This window comes from Condylura cristata, unplaced genomic scaffold, assembly GCF_000260355.1.
Source record: "Condylura cristata isolate star-nosed mole 26May11 unplaced genomic scaffold, ConCri1.0 scaffold00001, whole genome shotgun sequence".
In the NCBI taxonomy this organism is placed as follows: Eukaryota; Metazoa; Chordata; class Mammalia; order Eulipotyphla; family Talpidae; genus Condylura; species Condylura cristata.
Window position 1 is genome coordinate 86,535,157 of NW_004567102.1, and position 18,154 is coordinate 86,553,310.

The following is an 18,154-nucleotide window of genomic DNA, read 5'->3' on the forward strand; positions in this document are numbered from 1 at the left end:
CCCTTCGCGTTTCAGCTGTTTCCACAGGTGGGGAAATCTCCAGCCACCCCCTTCCTGAGCCCCCAACACTTCTGGGTCCACTGAGCGTGAGGAGACTGCCTTCCCCACCCGAGCTCTGGCCATGTTTATGTGGCGACACTCGGCTGACACAGTGTCCCCAGCCCACGCTCTTCAGTGAGGACACGACTCACTGTTCTACACGACTGAGGAATAACTCGCTGTGTTCCCAGGGCGCCTTGCTTAGTGACTCTGTGGTCTGTGCGCCAAGATTGAGGAGAAGGAGCCAAGGCCCGGCCGGCGTGGGGGAGGAGGCTGGCCGAGCACTCAGGTCAGCGCTCACCGCCTCAGCGTGTCCATGGGCGCCATCATTCTGACTCCTGCTCCTCAGGGCTGGGCCACCGCCTCGCCTTTTATTCTGTCAGTCCTCTAGGGCAGCTGTAAGGGTGGATATCTGCTGCTAGAATCGCTGGTGGCCCATTAGCTTCGAGGACCTTGAGCGGGGCGGCCAGGGGAGAAACATGGCCTCTTTTCAGCTTTCACCGGGCTCGACTCTCAGACTCCCCTTCTTTCTGAGGCTCTCTCCCAGCCTCCTGGTTTCCTGGGAGTCCTCGTGATCGAGGTACTGAGATTCAGAAAGTCCTCCCCCCAGTTATGCCGCAGACACTGTTTCTCAGGTCTGCATTGGTGTTTGTCTGTGGTCAGATGCCTCTGTTCAGTGGTCAACGTCATAAACGTGGGCGTGTCAGCGGTCAATGTCATAAACATGGGCACGTCAGTGTCAGGACACGTTGGCAACCTCAGGACGGGGACGGGCTGCTCAGAAAACGGGAATGCCCCATTGGGGGCAGAGACGGGGAGCCGGCGGCAAAGGCCGTCAGGCTTGTGGACGAGAATCCAGGAGCCCAGTGCTGGGGAACCGGGGAGCTGGAGGGGAGGGACTTCGGGGTGCCAAGGTCGTGGGGACTCAGTCAGGCCACTCAGGGATCCTGCAATTCAGCCTCACTGCGACTTTCAGTGTTCCAACTTAGGGTCTGGCCTCTCTTCAGCACACCCCCCTATCACCCCCAAATACACTTTTAGTTACACTTACACCCCAGCCAGCCACGAGCTAGAGAGAGCTCGTCTGTGGCTTGGGCTGCCCTCAGCTCTGCAGTCACTCACTGGCCTTGTGGGCAGCTCACAGATCACTTCCCTCCTAAGACTCGGCTTCCTCGGTGTAAAGCTGGAGGAGCCAAAGCACAACTCACAGACTGGAGATGCAAGAGCTAACGGCTGTGAGACGGGCTCCTTTCCGCCCCCTCCGGAGCCCAGGGCCTAGCTCAGGGTCTGACGCTAGCTACTCAGCAGATGGCACAGAACGACAGAGACGGTTGGCACTAAGTTGCTCCCCGGCCATTGCTCATCTCCTGCTTTCCCCTCACTTCCCTGTTACTCCCTCCCTGCTCACGACCCACCCACCCCAACACAGCCTGTTTGCTTCTCACTAGGGTGTGTCCATGTTTTCTCCTCATTGCTAGATTACTTGCCTGTGCCCATTCCTAACCATCGAGCTTAAATATTAAAACGCAATGTTCAAGTGGCTGTCATGAGTCCGGGGTCTCCTAGAGTCCGTGTGGCATCTGGTTCTGGGTCAGCTGCCCGTCTGCTCTCCAGCGCATGCCCGGCCTGGCTTCTGCGGGCATCCTCGGGGAGCTTTCTGAGTGAATGACCGGAGACTCAGGGGCGGTCATGCCGCCTGGTCACTAGCTCCGCAGCGACTTTCACTTGGGGACAAGGAATGAATTTCCAGGGAGTTTTCTTTGGCCACCTTGTCAAGCAATTTCTAGTAGGCCGACTTCACTCTGGGCCAGCAAACAATGGTAACTGTTCAAGAAATTATTTTTTAGTTACGAAGTGAATTTGAAGAATGTGTAAAAAGATCCCACAGAGCCTGAGGAATGCTGGTCTCCGGGAGACTCAACCGCAAGCGTGTGTCCTCATCCCGCCGTGATCATGGGCACTTTCTCGCGTTCTTGCTGCGGCTATAAATGCAGACATCTGCGGAACCCCTCCAATTCCACTTCCCTCGGTCATTCTAGAACGCTGGTGTTTTAGATCGGGGGAACATCGTGTTTGCTTTTCCCCTTGGGAGAGTAGTTTGCTTACGCTGGTTCCTGAGTAAATGACCAAGAGCCCGACGCGCTTCCATCCTAATGATCAGCTTCTGCCAGCTCTGCTGGTTCTGGTCACTTTAATTTCTGGCTGCATCGTTTTCTGGGCAGATGGACTTACTCAGGCCCTGGCGTGGACAGGGCCAGCATTGGCACTGGCCGAATTAAGTCCCAGAGTGGGTCCCTTACGAACAACAAACGAAGAGAAGTCAAAATTAAAAGCAGGTCTCCCTTAGAAACCTAGAGGAAAGCGACTTGGTTTTCCAGGTCCAGAAAGGACAAAGTCGGGCAGCAGTGGGCTGGGCTGTTGCTGAGACAATGCCTGACCAACAGTGGCCGGGGACGGGGGAGGGAATCGTTTCTCTTGCTCATGAGTAAACTGGGGAGCAGCAAGGCCATTGAGGGCCAGGAGCGTGCCCTTTTCTCCTGCCATCGGCGTGATGCCACGTCTCCATTCTGACATTCTGGGGACGAGGAGGACGACACTAAGGACCGCAGCCCAGACGCTGGCCTGCCCAGGATGGGCCTCGCCCACTCAGCCAGGAGCTTCCCTGCACGGTGGCCACTAGCCGGCGGTGTGTGGCCAGCCCCAGCCGCAAGGGGAGCTAGCAGCTCCTGAATGGCTAGCACCCCAAGAAGCCCAGGCCGGGATGGCTCTTGGGTCACTGTTCTCGGCCCCCAAGTCTACCTTGGCTGTGTCTGATTGCAGAAGCTGCTAGACGCTTGTACACTAGCTGGGAAACCTGACTTGCACGGGACTAGTAGTAATTTTAAAATGTCCCTGAAAACATCTAGAGGGAGAAGACAGATTCATTTCGGCGGTACCCTTCGGGTCAGACTTGACAAGTTTGGACTGAGTTTTGCTCTCGCTGTTCGTTTTGAAGCAGAGTCCTGCTGCTTCATTCCTTGTGTCCCTCTATTTTGTAGCTTTTACCAAATTGGGGTAAAATTGAGGGGTAGTGGCAGGGAGAGGGAGGGGAGAAGACAGGATGATAGGGAGCAAAATGGAGCAAAGCAAACCAAGTGCCCTCTCTTTCATCGTCCTAGATTCCCCCAAATACAGAAAACAGACAACCTAGAATCTGGAACATTCTAGCAGTGTGTCCATAGGACCCGTTAACTCTTGAGATAATGAGTCAGAATTTGAGAAATGAAACCTTTATTTACCAGCAACCCAGGGGTAGGGGTGCATTTAGACTGGGGGTGGCCTTGTCTGGGAGGTTGGGAGGCCTGTCCTGAGGAGAAGGGGTGAGAGAGTGCAGGGCCTACCTGCAGGACGTGAGAAGTTCCCACTTGCAGGCTGGCCCCTGGCAGCATCGGGGTGAGCAGTAGCCACAGATGGAACAGTTACCGAGGAGCGGGTAAGGGCAGCCACCCCTCCCCCTGACACAGGGTCCCCTGTGTGACACAGGGTCCCCTGAGCCATGTCCAGGATGGAGATGCTGACGCGAGAGAACCAGGGAGGTTGAGAGACAGAAATGGACTCCGACAGATGCAGAGATGAGCCAGTGGCTGGGATTTTGAGATCTGGGTGGCTTCGCCATTTGCTTCTTTGGGCTGATGGAGCAAACTGTGATTCACAATCGTGTTCTGCGACCGTGTAGAGCCCTGCGCCTGCTCGCTGGCCTGTAAGCTGTGGGTCTGGCCTTTTAGTCCAGATGAGTGATGCTTTGTTATGAAAACACTGGGAAGTGCAGGCGCCTGGCAGGCAGGCTCCCCGGAGGGCAGGCCAGCAGAGGCCCTGCGTGGGCGTGGGGGATACACACTCAGCCGGAGCCAGCTGTCCCCTCCGCCCTCTGGGGGCTGCTGATGGCCACGCGTCACGGGCCTCGGGCCACAGCGGGGCCGGCCAGGCTGTGGCGGCTTCCCGCGTCTCACTCCTCGCACCTGGCGAGGTGAAATCCAGGGGGCACTTTGTGGGTGAATCCAGCGAGTGCCTGTGACTCGGGACGTGATGGATAGTGCGCCAGGAGCGAGGCTGGGGCGGGCCGCCTTGGTTTCCCAAGGGCTCCCGACGGCGGGCTGGCCGCCCGGTGTCCCCCTGGCGCTGAGGACGTCCGGAGCTGGGGCCAGAGGTTCTGTTTGCGGAGCTCTTTCTACTCCCGGAGGATTTTTAAACTTAGAGATTCCGGAGACCTAGAGTTTGGTTTTGGAGCTGAGAAAGCATGGCTGGGTTTGCCTTTCATGCAGCTGCCCCTGAAGACCCGGGCCAAGTGTGGAAAACACTTTACTGAGCCCCGTGTGTATCGTGTTATGTCAGAAGAGGAGCCGGGTCATTATTTTCAAACTCAGATGTGTGTCCCCAAACCCGGTCTTCCCCGGGGAAGCGTCAGTCACCAGCCGCGAGTCTCACGAGTGTGTTTTCTGTCACAGCACCAGAACCATCATTACCACCTTCCTTTTATTTTTGTGTAAAGCGTACTTATTTGGTCAATCTAGTCCGCACCCATGTGAACAACCCTCTAAGGTTCAGTCAGCATTTGTGTCCTGCCCAGGGGACAACTGTCTCTCCATTTGAACAAGCACGTGCAGTCTGGTGACTTCTGGAAAGCTGCGGGGTCTCCACCCGTCCCGGGCTGGAAGCTGGACGGCACGGTGACCGTGTCCCGAGCCCACCCCGCGCCGCCCTCCTAACCTCTCCTGGCTTAGCGACCGGCCTCTGGTCAAACTCAGCCGCGCTGAGATCTGCGTCTTCTGGGAATCACTTGGCGGCTCCCGTGGAAAGTCGAACCTGAACTTCAAACAAAGACGGAGCAGGGAGACTTGCGTAAACACAGAGGCTGTGCTGCCGTGGCAGGAATGCTTGATGCACTCAGAAAGTGATCGCTGCATCTGAGGCTGAGAGGGTCTAGTTTATTTCGAGAGCCCTTGACTGTCCTTCAGCCTGGGCAGCGTGCCTGCTGTCCCGTCCGCTGCCCCGCTGGATTGGGGGCCGCGCTGAGGCTCGGCTGGCAAGGGCAGCCCTCCCCCCAGCCCTCCTCCCCTGCCTCCTGGCCCGAGGTGCTTTCATGTCCTCAGATGTGTCTGCTCTGGCAGCTGCTTCTCACCAAGCTGCTGGGCTGGCTTTAGAAAGCAAGTTTTGACATTCATAGAAGATTTCCTTTGTAGTCTTTGAATCCACCAGGGTGTGCAAAAGGCAAAAGCCCACCTTGCATGTGTGTGAACCCCACAGCCCTCTCGGGAGCCCGAAGAGCAGGGTTGAGCTGCTCCCGGTCACCTGGGGCTCCTCATCCTGCTCCCTTGTCCGGCGACAGTGGAGCTGGTGCAGGTGATTCCAGGGTCCCCCCCGCACAGCCTCAGGCCCAAGAGACCAGCGCCGGTCAGTACAACTCCAGGGCAGAGCAGCCTCCCAGGCCCACTGGGCTCACAAGGTCAGTTGAATTGGCCGGGAGAATTGGCTCGAACGTCTAAGAAAAACTGAGAATGTTGTCAACATGGGGCCCAGGTCCCTTCTCCTAACAGGTCCCTGGAACGAAACTGCGGCTTCAGGCGGAGTGTCCCTAACGCACCTTCACTTGTTTGCTGGACCCTGCTGGTCCTTGTGGCCTCTGGTGTGGAGAGATGTGGTGGGCCTCCCTGGCCTAACCCCCTCATGTCTTTTTCTTCACTCTGATTCCCTGTTAACTGAGTGTGGCCAGGACCTGGTGCCCAGAGTGAGGTGTCCCGTCCACCACAGACAGCCCCGAAGATGTTGGTCAGGTCAGGCCCTGCAGAGCTGGCTCTGGATCCAGGCCCCTGAGGGGTTCATCAATCCCACAGAACCCCCAGAGGCACTCGGCAGCAGTGATGACTTCAGGGACAGGTACCAGAGCCGGGCCTCAGGCCCTCCGTGCACAGGCATAACCTGTGCATGGACTTTTTGCTACTCGGTACCTAGAAATACCCTTGCATCGGGAGGAGCACTGCTGTTTTGAGCTCTGGAGGTTGCTTTGTCCCGGGGTCAGGTTGCCGAGCCCTCGCAGGCTCGTCCTGGCCTCCTTCCATCTGGAATAACTTCCCAGCGGGCGCCGTGCGGACACCCTGGAACTGGGCAGGTGGAGAAAGCCACAGACAGGAAATTCTTTCACTGGGGCTGATGCACATCAGTCCACTTCCAGCGGAAGTGGGAAAAGAGCTGGTCTGAACTCACCTGCCAGTTAGTTGAGGCTGCGCCAGAGCTGCCGTCTCAGGCCGGTCCTGGGGTGCAGGCTTCAGGCTTGTTCTTTTGCCCCGGGATCCGCAACTTTACAGACCGTCTCCAGTGTCGTGTTCCCGAAGTTATTAGAAACTATTCGAAGTTACTGGTAAACTAGAAACACACTAAAATGTGTGTTCCACTCACCTGCGGAGGCGACGGTGGGCTTGGTTCTAAGGCCACTTCAACAAAGAGAACACGCTGTCCTACTTTATGCCACGGCGCTGAGGCAGTGGGGACCCACAGTGCGGTCTGCAGACGCTGAACCAACTTCATCTCAAGTTCCTTGACAGCCAGGGAGTGAATGGCGAGGCCTAGGGGTGGTGAGGGGCACAGAACAGATGGCCAAGGCCAACTTCTGTCAGGAACCCAGGCTCTGGCAGGCTGATGTGCGGCTCCCTGGCCCAGTGGTTGTTCAGACAGATGAACTCAGACGCAGGGGGTGGGGGCAGGGATGGGGCTGAAGCCACGGGCGAGATTTCCCCTTGTCCAGTGAGCCTCTTCTTCCTGAACGACACCTGGAAGACATTCACCAAGACGTACCGACGACGACGTCAGTTTTCCGTATTAAGGTCAGTGGCAATCCAGGCAGCGGAACCATCTCCCACCCTAAGTTGTGCTGAATGGCCTATGGGAGTATGGGAGTGGGGTGGGGGTGGGGTGCGGTGGGGCGTACTGGCTTAAGCCTTTGGAGGACCTGAAATTCAGGAGGACCCGAGGCTGCCCCGGAGGTGTGATTTCAGGCCCCTTCCTCCGGCAGGGCCTGTGTTCAGAGCAACCCTGCTAGGTAACCCGGGTCTGAAATGGCGCTCTGCGGGTCACTCCTCTGGCCTCAGGGCTGGCTGTGAGAATGCACATTTCCTGAGAGCGCGACAGCCCCTCCTTCCAGCGAGGAGAAGGGCACAGGAGGGCCACAGCAGGCGGGCGGCGCGCCCCGTCCCAGGAGGACGTCGTGGGTCTGCCATAGGCAAAGGGAAGGACGTGGCCAGCGCAACTGTGGAGGCCTTGGTGTGGCCCCAAATTAGCTTCCCACGGCCGTGGTCACTATCCTTTCTGAGTAGGGTCAGCCTGCCGACGCCGCGGTCCGTGAGCTGCAGGGCTGGCTGGACCGGGGGGTCAAAGCAGGGTCTGCGCTTGGCCCCACCCCACGGCAGCGCGTGGCTCAGGCACTTCTAGCCTCGGGGCCCCAGCCCTGGCTCTGTGAGGCTGTGTTTGGGGGAGCAGAGGGCCGCAGCTGTGCGCTGGAGCAGCTGGGGGCCTCGATGGGCTCGGAGAAGTGGGTGCAGACGGCGGACATGCAATGTCCCCTCTCCCGTCCATCTCCGTTTACACTGTGGAGCGGGTGGGGCCCGTGGCCTTCGCAGGGGTGCGGCGCAGGGCGGTGCTGGGTGGTATCGTGGTGCCGCCTGATCTGGGCAAGAAGGGCTGTGGCCTGGCGCGGGGCTCCGACTGGGCCAGCAGGACACGATGCTGCTCATCGCAGAGACCCAGCGGTCTTGCCCTTTTCTTGTTGCTCTTGTGGATGCTTCTGGAAGGTTTGAGCATCTCTCCGTGTGGTGCGTGATGCAGCCAGTGGAATGTGGGTTCTCGTCTGAGTGAGGGGTGACCCCGTGCCCTGTCCAAGGACGCACCGGGGCACAGCAGGGAGGCGCGGCGAGCGTGTCTAGAAACTGTCCTCCCTTCCTTAGGGCAGGAGGTCACTTTCCGGCCCCCTGCAGGTCACTTTCCGGCCCCCTGCACTGAGTAGAGTCTCTTGGACGCATCAGGAAACGCGAGTGTCGCGCTCCCGGTTTGGGCTGTCTGTCCAGGCGCTAACGTTTCTAGGGGAAATCTGCCAGCGAGCTGTAGAGGGACGTGACCTCACATGCCCGCTCTGCCATTGCGGCCGGCGGCTTTCCTTGGCAGGTTGGGGTCTCGCTGTGCTTCCACGTGCCTGCGGCCAGCGGGGACTGTCAGCGTCCCTGCGTCCACCCGTGCTGGCAGGAAATAAGGGTGACACTAGAGAAAGCTACTCCAGCACTCAGCAGAGATGGGAGGTGTTTGCAGGGAAGCCTCGGGAGAAGCAAAGGGCCGGGGAGGAAACCCGGTCCTCCGGCAGAGAAACCCTGCAGGTTTTCTTGTGGGCAGAAGAGAAAGAGAAACTCTGGGGCAGCCCCGGGGCCGGTGGGGACGCCCGAGGCCACGGGCGAGCCTTTGCAGCTCCTCACATCTCCCGGAGGGCTCTGGGCCTCTCAGCTGAGACTCCCCTGGGCTTGCAGGGGTCTCCCTCTGAATCCAGGGAGTGGGGTGCTTTGTGGGCTTCGGTCCACGCGTACGCCTGGTGTTGTGCTCTTGTCTGAGACGGACGTGCTGTCTCGGCTGCTGTGGAGACCGTGGTCTCCGTTGTGTGGCTCCTGCGCAGTCTGCTCTGAGCAGCTCCCGGCTTCTCCCCTTTGCTTCGGATTCCAGAGGCTGTGAGCAGCTTTGGAAGAAGTGAGTGGTGTTTGTTAGACTCATGTGTACTGTTCCGTTCCGAATTTTCCTTTGGTATTAAAATCACATACTAACCAATGTGTGTGTCACGACAAAACACTTTCCTTTTTTCTCTTTTGTGACATTCCAAAGTCACTTTTCTTAATGTTGTTAAGTTTTGAAAGATGATTCCCCCCTCCTCCTCCCAGGGCGATCTTGCATCTTGGAGTCATCTGCGCCGATGCAAGTTTGCCCAGATGTGATTGCTGATTGGTATTTCGCATCTGTTTCTATGCTGTCGTGTCGCCATATCCCTTCCATCGTAAGCAGTGAGATTTTGTCTGACAAAATGTTATGCTTCCTCTTGGTTATGCTGGAAAATCAAGAATACTTTATTACTGAAGTTGAAAATAGAACTGTGCACTTAATGACCATTTTTCTCCACACTGAGGGAACTTGTCATTAGCTCTGTGCAGATAAACCAGATGGCCCCTCCCTTTCAAACTGCTGATGATGGTGGTTTGTTTTCTTGGTGGAAACAATAGCTCCACTTCCTCCCTTTGGGTGCACTGGGCAGTCGCCTGATCATCCGAGTTTGATGTTAGTCTTCTCCGAGGTAGCCTGAGGTTGTCGATTGCACCGTGTGACCCGCACTGAGCGCTGAGCCTCTGCTGTGCATAAATGCCTTTGGAGAATGTGTCGAATTACTAATTGGTTATTCTTGCACGAGCAAAGCAACATCAAGCCAGAGAATGGCTAGAATTTATTTTGATTTGTTTCACTCTTGGTTTAAATTTACCACCCACATTTACCCAAAATACATAAAAGCTGTGGGCTTGGTATGTTTGTTTTACTGCCATAGTGTAACCATGTCCAAACCTGCCTGCACTTCAGCTCATTACGAACAGACATATTAAAACTCATCTGCTCTTTTGCTGACACATCCCAGAAGGCTGGGGACAGCTATCCTTCGCGCCGTCTGCCTTTCCCGTAAGTTGATGGTTATGCTGTTTGCACAGCTGACCACCCACTGAAGCCAAGGCATGTGAAACTGCTGTCCACTAAAATGGGCCTGAAGGTCACGTGGGACCCTCCCAAGGACGCAGCCAGTAGACCGGTGGAGCAGTACAACATTGCCTATGGGAAGTCACTGAAAGGCCTTAAATACATCAAGGTGAATGCGGAGACGCGCTCCTTCCTTATTGAGGACGTGGGTAAGTGACCCCGGTCTTGTCCCCAGTGGGGCCACCTGCTCGCCTGCCTGCTCAGCCTGTCCTCGGGACGGCGGCTGTGGACACCGGCCCAGGGGCGGGCGGCTGCAGGAGCCTCGAGCTGCTCCCCGCCCGCTTCTCGCGCCGGCTTCCCACCCGCCGCTGCCCTCCAGCGTCCCTGCTCTGTCCACACCGGTGTAGGAAAGTCCTCCTCATTTCTGATGTCCTTTGGAACCCAGGGATCCTTTTTTGTCTCACATACTCTTGGCTGCTCCACAGCTCAGGCGGCCAACGCTGAGATTTCTAACCCGCAGCCACCCTGCGGGGCGGGTGGCCCAGGCCGTGACCTGACCGGTGTGTCCCGGTCGCGAGGAGCCGCACCCGGGCCGGGGATGGACGGCGCAGCCTCCCTGCTGTGTTGGGGTCCTGGCAGCACCCAGAAGCACTGGCGCAGGCGGTGTGAGGCCGAGGCCTGCTCCCGCGGACCCCCGGCTTCTGCTTTCTTTGACCCCAGAAGGCCGGAGCGCTGTTTGTTCAGCAGCCACTCCTGGCCCAGCCTCAGCCCAGACCCTAAGGAGGCAGCAGCTGTGACACCCGCCCCCCCCAAGATCCTCCTGTGCCCCCCACAAGGCCGGGCTCCCTGCCCACACTGTGATGAAGCAGAGAGTGTGTGTAGGGGGGGCACAGGGGGGCACAGTCCCTTCCTCATTGTTCCAGCTAAGCCACTGAGTCTCTCCATCTCTGGGGCTCCACAGAACCCGGTTGTGGGGTTCAGAGGCAACCCCCTGGGATGGAGGCAGGAGCAGCACTGTATTTGTTCGTTATTATTGCTACAGGGCAACATCCGTGCAGAAAGGGGCCACAGAGCCCCCTAAAAACAAACAGCGTCTCCAAGCGAGAGGCAATCCAGCCACCGGACTAAATTCTTTGAAATGGGCGTAAGCTCAGAAAGAAGGGGCGCCTGGCTGGCGAGGTGATTCTGCGTTGTCTGAACCCAACACGCTCCCCAGGATGTCTGGCGGGTCGTGCCACCCCGAGGGGCCTCCGGGCCCTGCCACAGTCAGGCAGACGCTGCCCTGGCCCTGTCCCGAGCTCGGGGCCCAGCTGGCACCCACGGTGCTGCTCCTGGGCTCTGGCTGGGGAGCCCCAGCCTGTCAGAGGGAAGCGCGTCATTTTGAGAATTACAGTTATTGCCTCCGACAGACGAACTCTCCCTCTCCCACCCTCCGCCCTGAAATGCCCATACATGTCCATCTCCTCAGGGCACGGGCCCCTTCACCGCTGGCGCCAGGCGCCCGTCCACTTTGAGGAAAACCAGCACACCAGCGGCCTCTTGAGGAAGCAGCCAGGGCAGGATGTGCTCACCTGGCTTCCTTTCACATCCCCAAAGACAGCAGGGTTGACCTTGATCCCTCATTCACCTTGACCCTTGGACACCGGTCAAAAAGCAAAGCCCGATTATTTCAAAGTTAACATTTTCATTTCTAGATTCCTGGGGACTCTTTCCTTAGTCGGACACCACCTGAGACATCATAGGGAGAACATTCGATTGTCGAACAGGGAGTTTCATAGCTTCATCTGTTGTAGAGACAATGTTCCATGTGCCAAGTTTTGTGACGTACCTTGACATTTCTCTTTCTTTTGAGATTGCCTTTGGAGCAATTTTGGAAACAACATTTGTGGTTGTGCACGCTGTAGGTTAAGCCCCACTCAGTGGATGGTGTACTCATGTTGCCGCCATTAATTTCGCACTAAAAAGCTGACAAGCGTTTTTACTGACTGCTTAGGAATCCCGGTTTCTGCCACATGCCATGTGCCCTTATCAGGCGTGGTTCTCTTGTCAGGCGTGTTTCGGTTGCATGGGAAAAAGTTCAGTGCTTTTGATTTTTAAAACAGAGGGAAAATTATAGACTTGTCACTTAATTCAGGTTTTTATAATAGTATAAAATGGTATAGTCAGAGAGTCCAACAGTCCTTCTTGGGGTGGCCTGATGTCAACCGTGTGTTCCAGAGCCGGGGGTAGTATACTTTGTGCTGGTCACCGCAGAAAACCGCAGTGGAGTGAGCCGACCCGTGTACAGAGCGGAGAGCCCACCCGGTAAGTCTGACCTGGCCCGGGGCATGTGCCTTGTCACACTGAACGTGAGAAACACACCCCCTGCTTCTTCAGGCCAGCGCACATTGGGGTTGCTACCGAATTTGTGCATAAGACAACAGTAGAGATGTCGAGCAGCCTGAAAAGTCAAGAGTGAGGCAAGAGCAAGCTCGTTGTGTAAAGTCATTTCACATAGTTTAGTAGCACGTGTCCTTCCTTTTCCACTAGGGTAAGCGATGAGCAAAAGAGCAGAAATCCACCCCATCTATTCAGGCCAGGGCCCCGCCACTGTGTGGTCAGGGCAAATCCGTGGAAAGACCAGTTCAGTTGCTCAGGAGAGCGACAGCGTACTCGGGTTGGGGGAAGGAGGTTGCAGGTAGCACCGAGGTGGTCAGGAAGATCCAGGGAGTACTCAGGTTGACAGTTGTCTTCCTGGCTCGCATGGGAATAAGCTTGCTAAGATCCTGGGGTGTGGGGATGGGGGCTGGGGAGGATGGGGGGAGGCATGTGTCCACGTGGCCACAGACAGGAAAAGCAGGAGAAAGTAACAGAAAAGCAGCAAGACAGGTTCAATAGAAAAAAATGCAGAAGGTGAACTTTTAATAAGACAAGGACATTTAGTTTGGGCCATTTGTCATGACGCAAACCTAGACTCTTTATATTAAGCCCTTTTCCTTTGGAAAAAATTAATATGCTTTAGGGATGCTCTGAAATGTGGAAACCCCAATAGTCCTCATTTCTAACTATGAAGTTGCATTTTCCTAATTTAGGAGGTGAATGGATCGAGATTGATGGTTTTCCCATTAAGGGTCCAGGACCATTTAATGAAACCGTCACAGGTACTATTTGCTCACTGAGTTCGTGTCTTCACTGAAGCACCATCTCGCAAGAGAGTTGTGCTTCTGTTACACACATGTGCTCACCAACCTCCGCTAGTTCCCATCGCTAAACTAACCCACACGCCGCCGTGCCGGGCCATCTGCGCTGCACCTGCGGACCAGCCGTGTCTCTCACTCCTCATTGCTCTCATGTCCTGCCGTGGGAAAGTGTCTGCGTGTGCCTCTCGGGATGCTCCCGTGCTGTGGCCAGGCAAATATGGTGGTGGAGGAGGCAGTTTGGGCCCGACGAGGGCACCCCCAGCTCCTACTCTGGATGGCATAAAAGGAGGGGAGGCACCAACGAGTGGTTTCCTTGGCTGATCTGTTGCACCAAGTCTCGCTCACTTAGCAGCAGCACAGTATTCCGTGAGATGAAGGAGCGCCTGCCTTCCACCTCTGCGCCATATTTGTATACATGTGTGTGTATCATCTGGATGTGATGTTGTCTGGTCCTGATGTTTTGTGAAGAGGTGTCGACATTTCTTGTATGTTTCTTGAATATAATTAATGCTGAAAAAGAATGTGGTTACTTTAGAGTGTGGTGGGGCGATAGCCCAGCTATGGCAAGGAGCTGTTGCATGCTGGTGACCCATGTTTTTACAGGCGTTAATCTGGTATTATTGTTGAGAGGAAGGTGAGTATGTTAAAACGAAAGACCATAACCTGCTTCTCAAATCTGGTTGGATGGATGTTGTTTTCAAAGTTCCTTTCATCTGAAAGGGGGGTGGAAAAACAAAGGGACAGAAAAAAGGAAATGGGTTTCTGAGAAAGGTGATACAACCTGGTTTGAATATTGGACACGAGGCGTCTTCGATTCTGGTAGTGGAGATGCCTGTACGTGGCTGGGCATGAGAGGCTGCAGGCTGGAAGAGAGCAGGAAGAGCTAGTCAGAAACTTTGGGATTGTGTGACAACCCGGGGGGGAAGAAGCGAAAGAGCAGGAGTGGGTAAGAATGAGGAGATACGAGAGCAGAGGACCGAGACGCAAACTTGGAAGGCGCTGACATGACGTAACTGAGAGGTAGTACAGCTAGGAAATGCAAAATTGGAAAGGATGTTTATTTCCGAGGTTGTGTGCTCCAATCATGTAAACATTCACAAACACATATAAGCCTTCCAACGTGCTTTGTGTTTGAACCTTATGTTTTGTGTTTTAAATAAGCATTTTATTTTTATAATCTTCTAGATAGGTTTCTGAATGACAGTAGTATTAGGATAAGTCATTTTCTTCAGTAACTGGTTTTTATATTATGTGGGTTGTGTGTGTGTGTGCACATGTGTTAGAGAACCTGGATATCTAAGACAAGAGACACTCTCACTCCAACTCATTGTTGGCTTTAGGGACTGTGAGCTCATTTCACCTCTCACTCCAGGGTCCCTTGTTGTTCAAATGCTGTAAGCCATGATACTATATTTGTCAGAAGTTATAAAAAACTACTGCAATAACTTGCTAGCTGAAATCATTTGCAGCATGTTAAACAGAACTTAAAAGCAGAACAAAATATGAATATCCGGAATGCACAGACTTGGTTAAAGTACCCCATGAGAAAAAACTACATCACATCATTAAATATAAAGTGAGAAACTATTGTGAGTTTCAACTATCAAGATGCATTGATACCTTTTTTTTAATGAGGTCTGAAAAATATGCTAAGCTTGTTCAGAGGAGGGGTTAATATATGATAAACCTGTCAAAGAAGCATTCTGAATTCCACCTATCTTCATTTATCAGAAGGAATTTGTCCTCAAAAAGCTGATACCAGTATTGACACCTGGAGCCTTCATTTTATGCTTTGACTGATAGTATCTCACTTTCTTGCAGTGTTTTATTTGAAACCAGAGGAAGACACTGGTGTAACATAGCTGAGAAGGTAGTGAGTGCATCTAGGGAATGCAAATTGGAAAGGATATTTATTTCAGCAGTGTGATGTTGTGGACCTCTAGTGGGTCCGGGACCTGGGGCACGCCTCTGAAGGACAAACCAGAGGGATGATATCAGTCAAAACACTAAAATGAAGCCTCCAGGTGCAAATGCTGGTATTGTTACAGGGTAGCCCAGAGTGGACCCGGCTGCCTGTGTGTGGGGCCTCACCCGCGCGTTCAATATTAAGTTATACTGCAGGTGCACACAAAAGGAGCAGGGTACAAAGTAACTGGAATACCTTACAGCTAGGCTGACTGAACACACAGAGTCACGCGGTCCGGAAAGCCATTTCCCGAGCGAGCCAGCGAGAGAGAAGCAATCGCACCCTATTTATCTCCTAAATGTCCCAGAATTCCCTGCTAGCTCTGCCCTTGGGTCCTCGCAGTTCTCTCCCGGGTACTGCTGGGAGTTGTAGTTTCCAGTCACTGGAGTACGGTGTAGGGTCCAGAAAGCTGGAGTAGGGGGTGGGGTCCGTAAGGCTCTGCAGAGTTCCTTTAGGACATCCTTCCCCTTAACAGTATCAGCACTTTCTGATAGATAAAGGAAAAATTCTTTCTGATAAATAAAGGAAAATCCATTCTTCTGTTCTGCTCTAAAGAGTAGCTTTACTCCGTTTCAGAGCTCCCTTCTTGCTGGCTAAGATCTGCCTAGATCTCATTGTCTTTACTTAAAAAGAGTAATTATTGAATTCATTCACAGGTGTAGGTGCTAGAGATAAGTTGGTGAATAAGGTAGACAAGGGCTTGCCTTCATCAGGATTATAATCTAGAGGGAAGGAAAGTCAACACACAAGCAAGCAAGAAATAATGCTTGTTGTCTGTATTAGTCTGCTCTGGCTGCCATAACAAAAAGCCATAGACTAGGTGACTTAAATAACGTAAATTAATTTTCTCACAGCTCTGGAAACTGGAAGCCCAAGATCCAGGCATTGGCACCACTGGCTGCTTCTGAAGGGGCTCTGGATTGCAGGCAATCTTCTCACTGTGCCCTCACAGCGCCTTCCTTCTTTGGGCACACTCTGGGAAACACTCTCTCCGTGTTTCAATTTTTCTCTACCTATAAGCACACCAGTCATGCTCAATTAGTGTCCTCCTCAATGGCTTCATTTAAAAGTTCCAAAATTCAAATACCTCACATTCTGAAGTAAGTGGAGCTCAGAATTCAACATGTGATTTTTTTTTTTTTGACTGAAAACAATTCAGTCTAAAACATAATCATAAATTTTTGGAAAATAAACCACCTTGTTGTAGCAAAGTCAAGGTGGGAGAGTCGGGAGCAGCTGACAAGATGGCGGCCCCAGACCAAGACCCCGTGGAGACCCTCACACAGGAAGTTATATCAGGGGGACGAGAATGTCCAGGTGTTCTGGAGGCCAGCCTGACTTGAGTGATTCTGACTGGTCATTTGGCCAAATATGAAAACACTAAAGACAAAAAATGGTAGGAATCAGCACAGATGCATCTGAGGCAAAAGTTTTGGCTTCCTCTTTGGGTAGCTTGTCAAGTGTCTCTTAGTTAGAAAGTTTCTTTGCATTTAAATGTAAAATCCCTCCTGCTGAGAATGTAAGCCCACTTCCCTTTGTTTTGTCCCCAGGCAAGAGATGTTACAAGGTTCACATACTGGAATCCTGTTACTTAGCTTCTCTGCCTTCTTTCTTGAGATTGTTTCCGTTTTTCCCTGTGAAAATTTGAGGTGATCCAGACTGCAGAGCCAGGCACTGGGGGTCAGACAAGGACCCAATTCTGCTTCCACGCAGCCGAGGGACTCAAAGGGAAGTTCATCTGCTTTCACCAGGGAAATTTTGGCCCTCAGCAGAATCATGTATTTTTAATAGTGTCATGACTGAAAACATAATCTAGTCCTTTGTGCTTTTCTAAGCTATGGAACGCAAACTGGGTCACAGGGCTAACACTAAAGCCTGGTGTGGACCACATATTTTCCTTACATTTTAGTTCGCGAAGCTTGTTCAGTTTTTTGGGAGGGTAGGGGAGAACAATTAAATTATAACTTAGACTCAAGGTCCATGTAGAGTTTGCAGTTCTCCTTGGCCATTCCCCCCAACACTGGCATGCTGCCTGAAGTCCTGCCACCCCCTTCCTCATCGGGTCACCCACTAGATGAGACAAGTACTTAAACCCAGGAAGCAGTCTGGCAAGAAGCAGGTGCAGGGGCAAAGGGGTTCACCAGAGACAGAGTGGGGAGCAGAACAGGTGGATCCACTGAAACCCACTGCTGAGGGGAGCAGGGGGCCAGACAGGAGCGGGCTGCTGTGCCCTGTGGGTCACCCCCTGGCTGGGGATCAAACTTGTGCTGCAGGGGCTGCTGATAACATCATCACACTGAGACTCTAATTATGGAATTTTAACCGCACAGTTTGCAGGGCAAGGTGGGCTTCTCAGGGGCAGGGCACGTTGATTTACTCACCTATGTACCTCAAGCACCTACTATGAGATAAGCACATAGTAGGTGCTCAATAAATGTGTGCAACATGGAATGCAGTGGAGACTGCTTCACTGGGTGTCTGTGGGCAGTGGGGGCGAGGCTTTGACAAGGGCCGCAGAGCCGTCTGCCAGGGGCCAGGACCGCCTGTTGGGGGCAGCCCCCCGCTCTGGCCTCCTTGCCGGCCACAGAGAGGCGCCGCCATTACTCCGAGATGCTGACTCTTACCCCTGGTTCTTGGAGCCGCCTGGGTGAGGAGAGCACGAAGCTCCCGTGTGGACCGGAGAGGACGGGGCGGCCCCAGCATGGCTGGGCTGCAGAGAGGCGTGCACGTGATGTGACCCTCCCTGCGTGGGAGGCCCGTCCCTGGTCAGGACCCTTCGTGGGTGCTGCTGCCACTGTCTCACTTCAAAGCCAGGCTTGACCAACCCGAGTGCCTGCTGGTCTGTCGAGCTGTCCGGCTTCACGCAGCCGCGTGCTCTTGTGGGGGGGCATTAACGCGAGTGTCAGCGGCCGGAGGAGCAGGGGCAGGCCCCCCCAGTGGGGGCAGGAGGAGGCTGAGCTGCCCCTCTGACACCAGGCTTACACTGACACCTTGCGTGTGCCATTCGCTGAGGGTGTAAGTTACCTGCCAGAGTTGCCCTCCGGGGGGTCTTGGAAGTGCATTGGGGGAGCTGTGGGGTGCCGGGCAGGCGGGGCTGTGGACACTGGGCGGTCACCGCCCCACGCGTGGCCGTGACTGTTCGCCGACCTTGCTTTGTGACCTGCTCCTCGAGCGACCTAAGGTTCTGCTGAACCAGCCCGCGGGGCTGACTGGTTTGCCATCTGGGGCT

The 18,154-nt window shown here is 54.3% G+C and overlaps 1 protein-coding gene across 1 annotated transcript in view; it reads left to right on the plus strand.

The window, feature by feature from the left end:
* Positions 1-9,797: 9,797 nt before the first annotated feature.
* The window catches only part of FNDC1 (fibronectin type III domain containing 1), a 50,915-nt gene continuing 42,558 nt past the window's right edge, over positions 9,798-18,154 (plus strand). The window contains exons 1-3 of the mRNA XM_012723068.1: positions 9,798-9,989; positions 11,998-12,084; positions 12,852-12,920. Coding sequence (XP_012578522.1) covers positions 9,842-9,989; positions 11,998-12,084; positions 12,852-12,920 — 304 coding nt within the window. The 5' untranslated portion in view covers positions 9,798-9,841. The remainder of the gene's footprint in view (positions 9,990-11,997; positions 12,085-12,851; positions 12,921-18,154) is intronic.